The 10,180-nt window shown below is 43.3% G+C and overlaps 1 protein-coding gene across 1 annotated transcript; it reads left to right on the forward strand.

Moving 5' to 3' along the window:
• LOC120024614 (actin, alpha cardiac muscle) lies at positions 1-8,802 on the forward strand. The gene is made up of 8 exons (XM_038968911.1): positions 1-85; positions 3,764-3,917; positions 4,155-4,283; positions 4,654-4,849; positions 5,577-5,738; positions 6,579-6,770; positions 7,615-7,796; positions 8,537-8,802. Exons 2-8 carry the CDS (start codon positions 3,789-3,791, stop codon positions 8,678-8,680), a joined length of 1,134 nt encoding a protein of 377 aa, XP_038824839.1. The 5' UTR covers positions 1-85; positions 3,764-3,788; the 3' UTR covers positions 8,681-8,802.
• Positions 8,803-10,180: the final 1,378 nt, after the last annotated feature.

The raw sequence follows: 10,180 nt of genomic DNA on the forward strand, positions 1-10,180 counted from the left end.
AGAGGATAAAGGGGGAATATTTAAGGGACACCTTTCACCCTAACCCTTTGTCCCAGTGGAAACTCCAGTCTTGGCGTACAACTTGGTGAGTGTCTTCCTTCTGTTATTGTTCCTGTTCCAGTACGGATCGGTAGCACTGTTTCTCTATTGGACTCAGTACTGTATATAACACTGTGTCTCTACTGGACTCAGTGCTGTCTATAACACTGTTTCTCTATTGGACTCAGTACTGTATATAACACTGTGTCTCTACTGGACTCAGTACTGTCTATAACACTGTTTCTCTATTGGACTCAGTACTGTATATAACACTGTGTCTCTACTGGACTCAGTACTGTCTATAACACTGTTTCTCTATTGGACTCAGTACTGTCTATAACATCGTTTCTCTATTGGACTCAGTACTGTATATAACACTGTTTCTCTATTGGACTCAGTACTGTCTATAACACTGTTTCTCTATTGGACTCAGTACTGCCCTGTGCTTGTAGAAGATGTATTTCACTATTAGACTACCACTACTTCAGAGAGACGACAGAGAGAGGGGAGAGGAGGATGGCTAGATGACTTGGTGGTGTTAGGAAGGATTCACACTTTTGTGAGCTACTCTTGGGAAGCATAGTGCTGCTGTGTTGTTGTGGTTTTGGAAAGGGAAGAAGGATGTTGGTTTATCAGCTGGGAGCTGCTGCTGTGGTTGAAAGAGAGAGCACATCACCACATGTAGAGTTAATGCCTACAACGGATGTCTGTCTACTTCTAATTGGCTGTGAGAGAATGATGTTTTGAGGTTATTGAGAGAAGGAATAAAGGGTGGAGAAAGAGAGCTGAAATGAGCTGAATGGGGAGACAGGAAGACAGTACATGTAGTTCAGCAGTCTGCAGCAGCCAGGCTTGTTGTCATTGATTGACAGGCCATGCTGGTGGCAACACGTGTGAACAGTGATCTGTGGCTCTGGTGGATTGACCAGGGGGTCAGACAGACGAACAGATCGCCCGCTGTGGAGCGCCAGGCCTCCCGACTTCTGACCACATCAACTAATGAAGGGAGCTGTCATGCCAGGGCTGGCTGGCAGGTTGGCTGGCTGGCTGGTTGGCTGGCTGGCTGGCAGGGAAGGAGGGATGAAGCGATGGAAAGATACAGCAAGAGGATAATGGATTGAGGAATGGAGGGATAGAGGGAGAGGGGGATGTAATGGAAAGATGGACTGGAGGGACAGAAACACATGCTCTGAAGGGAGCTGTCAGGCCAAGGCTGGCTGAAGAGAGGGATGGAGAGGGACAGTAACTGGAGTATGGAGGGATAGATAGATAGATAGATTAAGAGGAGGTTGGGTGGAGGAATAGAGGGACAGTAACACATGCTCTCCAGCTCCCCTACAAAGCATACAGGAGGTACTATTGTGCCGACAATTACTTGGCCACCACTGTTACTTGTCAACAGACAAGCTACTTCAGCTGTGACATAGCTCTGTTAGAGATAGGGGAGGATGAGGAGAGAGGGGAGGATGAGGAGAGAGGGGAGGAGGTAGTGTTCCGTGTGGCTGCTGTTTGGAATGACAAGGGCCATGGTTAAGAATAGAGACAGTAGTGTGGAGGGGCTCTACTATGCCCCTGTTTGGCTTTACAGGGCCGCTCTGACGAAGAGGGAGAAGATAGGTTATCAGTGGTCAGTAAGAGGACTAGGTTATTTCAATAACACTTTTGAAAAGTTATTTCTAGGAACATTTGAATTTATTTGTGCTTCAAAATACTGAAATTACGACAACATTAAAAAAACAATATCATGGCATTAAGCATTATATTAAACAATAATGATAACATATTAATTCACCAGTCACCTCCTCGGAGGATGTCTTTAACGTAACTGATTCCTAAATGTACTGTACAGTGCCTTCGGAAAGTGTTCAGACCCTTTGTCATTTTCCACATTTTGTTACGTTACAGTCTTATTCTAAAAAGGATTCAATATTTTTTTGTTCTCTTAGCAATCTACACACAATACCCCCTAAATGAAAAAGCGAAAACACATTCTTGCAAATGTATAAAAAATCTAATAACATATAAATACCTTATTTACATAAGTATTCAGACCCTTTGCTATGAGACTCGAATTTGAGCTCAGGTGCATCCTGTTTCCATTGATCATCCTTGAGATGTTTCTACAACTTAATTGGAGTCCACCTGTGGTAAATTCAAATAATTGGACATAATTTGGAAACGCACACACCAGTCTATATAAGGTCCCACAGTTGACAGTGCATGTCGGAGCAAAAACCAAGCCATGAGGTCGAAGGAATTGTCCGTAGAGCTCCGAGAACAGGAGTGTGTGGAGGCACAGATCTGGGGAAGAGTACGAAAACATTTCTGCAGCATTGAAGGTCCCCAACAACACAGTGGCCTCCATCATTCTTAAATGGAAGAAGTTTGGAACCACCAAGACTCTTGCTAGAGTTGGTCGCCCAGCCAAACGGAGAAATCGGGGGAGAAGGTCCTTGGTCAGGGAAGTAACCAAGAACCCAATGGTCACTCTGACAGAGCTCTAGGCTCGTCAACAGTGAAGAGGCGACTCTGGGATGCTGACCTTCTAGCCAGAGTTCCTCTGTCCAATGTCTGTGTTATTTTGCCCATCTTAATATTTGATTTTAATTGGCCAGTCTGAGATATGGCTTTTTTTTTGCAACTTTGCCTAGAAGGCCAGCATCCCGGAGTCGCCTCTTCACTGTTGACGTTGAGACTGGTGTTTTGCGGGTACTATTTAATGAAGCTGCCAGTTGAGGACTTGTGAGGTGTCTGTTTCTCAAACTAGACACTAATGTACTTGTCCTCTTGCTCAGTTGTGCACCGAGGCCTCCCACTCCTCTTTCTATTCTGGTTAGAGCCAGTTTATGCTGTTCTGTGAAGGGAGTAGTACACAGCGTTGTACGAGATCTTCAGTTTCTTGGCAATTTCTCACATGGAATAGCCTTTATTTCTCAGAACAAGAATAGACTGACGAGTTTCAGAAGAAAGTTCTTTGCTTCTGGCCATTTTGAGCCTGTAATTGAACCCACAAATGCTGATGCTCCAGATACTCAACTAGTCTAAAGAAGGACAGTTTTATTTCTACTTCAATCAGAACAACAGTTTCAGCTGTGCTAACATAATTGCAAAAGGGTTTTCTGATGATCAATTAGCCTTTTAAAATGATAAACTTGGATTAGCTAACACAACGTGCCATTGGAACACGAGCTGATAATGGGCCTCTGTAGATTCCATTAAAGAAACTGCCATTTCCAGCTAAAACAGTCATTTACAACATGAACAATGTCTACACTGTATTTCTGATAAATTTGATGTTATTTTAATGGACCAAAAATTTGCTTTTCTTTCAAAAACAAGGACATTTCTAAGTGACCCCAAACTTTTGAACGGTAGTGTATGTAAATGTGATATTTTAGTTTTTAATTTTTATAAATTAGCAAACATTGTCATTATCGGATATTGTGTGTAGATTGATGAGTAAAAAACAATTTAATACATTTTAGAATAAGACTGTAATGTAACAATCTGGGAAACCTATAGTTGTCTGTATACTTCCCGAAGGCACTGTAGCAATAGTGCGTAAATGTAACTGTTAATGCAGTGGTAGCCTCAAGTCCAGTGATGAGCTAATGTACATGGTGTTTTCTATAGATAGATAAACTAGGGTAAATAGTGTATCTATGTACATCAGTGTTAACGTGCTCAGACAGAGCTCTTACCAACGTGTCTCTCCTCCTAACAGAAGGCCACCTGAAACAAGACCAATCATGTGTGACGACGACGAGACTACCGCCCTCGTGTGCGACAACGGCTCTGGCCTAGTCAAGGCTGGGTTCGCCGGTGATGATGCTCCCCGCGCTGTGTTCCCATCAATCGTTGGACGTCCCCGTCACCAGGTAGGCTACTTTTAAGAGAAAAATCGGATAGCCGTTGGCCGTTACTAACTGATTTGTTTGTTTACTTATGTCATGACGTTAAAGATACTAGACTATATACAGATAATGTAGTGTAGTTTACGTTTGTAGCGTTGGTAATGAGACTCACGTCAGCCATGCGTAAAAGTTTGCGTAAAGTTAAATTCATGTGTTGTGCGTATGGCGAACTCTCCTGACCCGTGTTTGATCTCTATACAGGGCGTGATGGTGGGCATGGGACAGAAGGACAGCTATGTGGGAGACGAGGCTCAGAGCAAGAGAGGTATTCTGACTCTGAAGTACCCCATCGAGCACGGCATCATCACCAACTGGGACGACATGGAGAAGGTGGGTCCCAGAGACAAGACGCTACTAGAGATATTAGACACCTGTGAATGATTGGAAGATGATAAAAGCAGAACTTCATATCTTAAGATACACATATACATAGAGATAAGAAGCTAATGACACTTAGGATACTATCCAATATGATGCAAAAAAGCCTTATGAAACTTAAGAATATGACGATATTTCAATACACATACCACCATATTAAAACGTATAAAACACAAAAAAAGGAACATAGGAAATATTTTATGGCTACATTATGCAAAACAACATGACTTCAACGGGACAGCTAAATCTTTCTCTATTTCACAATGTGTTCTGTTCTCCAGAACGTCTCTGACCATCTTACTCCTCCTCCTTCTTCCATCAGATCTGGCACCACACCTTTTACAATGAGCTGCGGGTGGCCCCTGAGGAGCACCCCACCCTGCTCACTGAGGCCCCCCTGAACCCCAAGGCCAACAGGGAGAAGATGACCCAGATCATGTTTGAGACCTTCAACGTCCCCGCCATGTACGTCGCCATCCAGGCTGTGCTGTCCCTGTACGCCTCCGGCCGTACCACCGGTGAGTTTCCACAGGACTTCCGTCTATCACACAGGTGTCAAACTCATTCCACGGAGGGCCGAGTGTCTGCGGGTTTTCGCTCCTCCCTTGTACTTGATTGATGAATTAACATCACTAATTAGTTAGGAACTCCCCACACCTGGTTGTCTAGGGCTTTATTGAAAGGAAAAACCAAAAACCTGCAGACACTCGGCCCTCCGTGGAATGAGTTTGACACCCCTGGTCTATCACATGGCATACCACAATACCATATACACAATAAATAGCATACCACAAAACCATATACACAATAAACAAATAGTATAATGCTACAGACACTATATTTTCTACTCCTGTGACGACATGGTTTGACATTAATAAGTGCTGTTTACATTACTCACATAATATCCTATAGACCAGGCCTGGGCAATTCCAGTCCTCAGGGGCCTGATTGGTGTTACACTTTAACCCCCATCCCTAACAAACACAGCTGATTTAAACTAATTGCATTCTAAACTGAAGATCATGATTAGTTGATTATTGGAGTCAGGTGTGTTAGCTGGGACTGGGGCAAAACTGTGACGCTAATCAGGCCCCCAATAGACTGGAGTTGCCCAGGCCTGATTTAGACACCTTAAGGGTAGTGATCCATTGCAGTCTCACAAGACATCCAACCACAAGCTATATGTGAAAAGCAGCATTTCTGTGTCCACCTCCATCCTTATCTGATAATCCATCCTCTCCTCAGGTATTGTTCTGGACTCTGGTGATGGTGTGACCCACAACGTCCCCATCTATGAGGGTTATGCTCTGCCCCATGCCATCATGCGTCTGGATCTGGCCGGTCGCGACCTCACTGACTACCTGATGAAGATCCTGACAGAGCGTGGCTACTCCTTCGTGACCACCGGTAAGATGGCCACCAAGAACCAAGATTTCTATGGACAGGATCACATTATACAGAGAGACAAGTTGAGATAACATGATCTTGGTAAGATAAAGTATAAGCCTATCTATGATATGTTATTTAGTATACTAGAATTCAACCAACATCAAGATAAGCCTATCTATGATATGTTATTTAGTATAAACTGGGTGGTTCGAGCAGTGAATGCTGATTGGCTGACAGCCATGGTATATCAGACCATATACCACAGGTATGACAAAACATTTATCTTTACTGCTCTAATTACGTTGGTAACCAGTTTATAATAGCAATAAGGCACCTCGGGAGGTTTGTGGTATATGGCCAATATACCACGGCTAAGGGCTGCATCCAGGCACTCCACGTTGCGTCGTGGTTAAGAACAGCCCTTAGCCGTGGTATACAGTGCCTTGCAAATGTATTCATCCCGCTTGCCGTTTTTCCTATTTTGTTGTATTACAACCAGTAATTTAAATAGATTTTTATTTGGTTTTCATGTAATGAACATACGCAAAATAGTCCAAAAGTGAAAAAAATTACTTGTTTAAAAAAATTCTAAAAAATAAAAACGGAAAAGTGGTGCGTGCATATGTATTCACCCCCTTTGCTATGAAGCCCCTAAATAAGATCTGGTGCAATCAATTACCTTCAGAAGTCTATGAGGCTCTATGTAGCGTCTCAGGGTCTATGTAGCGTCTATGAGGCTCTATGTAGCATCTTTGAGGCTCTATGTAGCGTCTTTGAGGCTCTATGTAGGGTCTGAGGCTCTATGTAGCATCTAACGTTGGACTTGATTCACCAACACTCTGAATCTGCCCCCTACAGCCGAGCGTGAGATCGTGCGTGACATCAAGGAGAAGCTGTGCTACGTGGCCCTGGACTTTGAGAATGAGATGGCCACCGCTGCCTCCTCCTCCTCTCTGGAGAAGAGCTATGAGCTGCCTGACGGTCAGGTCATCACCATTGGTAACGAGCGTTTCCGTTGCCCAGAGACTCTCTTCCAGCCTTCCTTCATTGGTGCGTATCTCTCTCGCTCTCTCTCAATTCAATTCAATTTCAATGTAATTTAAGGGGCATGGGCATGGGAAACATATGTTTACATTGCCAAAGCAAGTGAAATAGATAATAAACAAAAGTGAAATAAACAATACAAATTTAATAGTAAACATTACACTAACAAAAGTTCCAAAATAATGAAGACATTTCAAATGTCATATTATGTCTATATACAGTGTTGTAACGATGTACAAATAGTTAAAGTACAAAAGGGAAAATAAATAAGCATAAATATGGGTTGTATTTACAATGGTGTTTGTTCTTCACTGGTTGCCCTTTTCTTGTGGCAACAGTTCACAAATCTTGCTGCTGTGATATCTGTGATAGATATGGGAGTTTATCAAAATTGGATTTGTTTTCAAATGCTTTCTCTCTCTCTCTCTCGCTGTATCTCTGGTTTCTCTACAGTAGACCATGTTCACCTTACCATGTATCTCTTCACACACTTACTTTAAGATTTGACTCCATGTTGCCATACATCACGCGTCAAACTCATTCCACGGAGGGAAGAGTGTCTGTGGGTTTTCAATCCTCCCTTTGTATTTGATTGATGAATTAAGGTCTAATTAGTAAGGAACAGGAAAGACCGAAAACTTGCAGACACTAGGCCCTGCCATACATGTCACAACACTGTCCTTTAGTGTCCAATGGACATTGCCATTCTGTTACTGTTAGATTCCACACACATAGCCATTTAATGTAAACATAATTTATCTATTCCTTACATGTCTAACTCCTGTTGGTCACCTACGTCCTGTCTGTGGAGGTGTCGTTGCTCACCAAGTGTCTCTTCTCACCTGCTCAGGTATGGAGTCCGCTGGTATCCATGAGACCGCCTACAACAGCATCATGAAGTGTGACATTGACATCCGTAAGGACCTGTACGCCAACAACGTCCTGTCCGGCGGTACCACCATGTACCCTGGTATTGCTGACCGTATGCAGAAGGAGATCACCGCTCTGGCCCCCAGCACTATGAAGATCAAGGTGGGGGAACATTTCTATTCAACACAGGAGGAACTAAGTTACAATGTCCACCAGGGTTAGAGTGAATTCCATTTCAATTCTCTCCTATATGCTTTTCACTTAGGAAAATGTGGATTTGATATTGGAATTTGGTGTACTTTCTGAATTGAAATGGAATTGACCCCAACCCTGATGTCCACACTAGTGTTCTACTGAATGAAGCCATGTCTTGGGTGTGTATTCTATGTAGTATGGTAGTATGAACATTGACTATTTCCAACAGTAGTACACTAGTTACTACTGAATGAATTAATAGTTACTACTACTGAATGTACACTAGTGTGGACATCAGGGTTGGGGTCAATTCCATTTCAATTCAGAAAGTACACCAAATTCCAATAGGCTGTAGGTTTACAGGAGTTGCCCCACTATCCTCCATGTTCAGCCAACTATCCTTTACTTTAAATAACAAACCATGTTTGCCTAATACTGTACACACACAACACTGGTTCAAATCAGCAACACTGTCTGTCCACTGTGCTAGAGAGCACATAAGACTTCTGAAGAGTTCTTAACCAACCCTCTTTCCATACACTTCACTACAATAACATGCTAAATTGCATTTTGACTAGAATGGCTAACTCTGTATACCCACAGCTCTGATTTAAATAAGCAACACTTGTGCACTGAGCAGCAAAGAACTTTAGCCTCTGAGTTCTTAACCAACCCTCCACCTCCTCCTCTTCCTCCACCTCCTCTAGATCATCGCTCCCCCCGAGCGTAAGTACTCTGTGTGGATCGGCGGCTCCATCCTGGCCTCTCTCTCCACCTTCCAGCAGATGTGGATCAGTAAGCAGGAGTACGACGAGGCCGGCCCTTCCATCGTCCACAGGAAGTGCTTCTAAACATCCCATCTCCCCACACCTCCTCCATACACATACACCCTCCTTTTGTTGTCTGCCTTTGTACTGTATATACATGTTCTGTTGTAATAAAATAGTTGCTTGTAACAATAAGCATTAAGTTACTTTGTTGTTGGGTGTCTGTTCGGTTTGAGGGAACACATTCAGAATACATAAAATAGTGTTGTTTGATCTTCATTATAATTTGACTATCTGGGCCCTGAGGCTGTTTACACAGGCCGCCCTACTCAGACTCCCCCTCCCCACTCTGACCGACCCCCCCCCCCCCCCCCCCCCATTAGTCTTTTGACCAATCAGATCAGCTCCTTTGCCAATAATTGGGCTGCCTTTGTAAACACAGCCTAAGTAACATGAACTGTTGTAAATAATCAATCAACCACGTGAGGAATCATAAGCATTGCTACCAAAACAAGATGACAGTAACAGTGTGCCCATGGATTTCAACGATTCCAACCCTAAACCCACCATGACCCATTCCTGAAAGTTAGGCCACAACCTTCTGCATCCCAGCACATCCTTGCCCTTCTCATCAACCCTCTGACAAGCAGTACCCTTCATTTAGCCAGTTTACCTCATCTGAAATAATAGTCGGGGGCCGGTTTCCCAAAAAACATCTTAAGGATAAATTCATCGTTGGAACCATAGGATCCATTGGTTCTAAGATTAACTTAGCCTTAAGATGCTTTTGGGAAAACAGGCCCAGGTTGGCTTGTATTTGACGGAACTACTTTTTTTGAATGTGATACTACAACGCCACCCTCAGTCTGACGATTGTATTGCATCTGCCAGAGAGGCGCTTAATTGAATGGCGTGTTTTCAAAGTGCCACAGGTGATTGATGGCAATAATTAACTAGCGACTTTTCAGAATCGGCAGCAATCGTGTTAAAATAGTTTGCCTGGCAGTTATTGGTCAATGACATTTAGGAAGAATGCTTCGTTTCCACCTGCAAAAAGGTGACAGAAATATTAAGATTTCAGATAGAGCCGAACCACTTCACTATGCCTATGTTTTGCAACGTCTTCGTGTGGTTCATGGAATAAAAGCTGGAAAACTGTCGGAAGAAAGCGAGAGGAGTTACTGGTGAAACACGGGTGTTTGGAGTGCCGTGGGAGAGTTGGCCACAGTGCCACAGAGCTGAGTATGGGCTGCTACCCTGGTAAGTACACACAGGTTACAATTTCAGAAACTATTTCAATAGACCTCCAATACCTGATTTAAGTGACAAATGATTCATATCCATTTCAACGTGGATTCTTGTGAACACCAACTGCAACATGCTGGTACTGATGGCCTGTTCAGAAAATTTGTCTCTGTTGTTCGTCTGAGGATCGTAAAGTGGTGTGAGTTTAACCATATGTTCTCTGGTGTAAAATGCATGGGTCATAGTAGCCCAAGATGTGCTCTTACGGAGCCCGTTACTCTTTAAGGTCCAATGACGTCATGTTATTTTCAGAGGTAGACTGGCTCTGACAGCCAAATA

This window comes from Salvelinus namaycush, chromosome 29 (assembly GCF_016432855.1).
Source record: "Salvelinus namaycush isolate Seneca chromosome 29, SaNama_1.0, whole genome shotgun sequence".
Taxonomy (NCBI): Eukaryota; Metazoa; Chordata; class Actinopteri; order Salmoniformes; family Salmonidae; genus Salvelinus; species Salvelinus namaycush.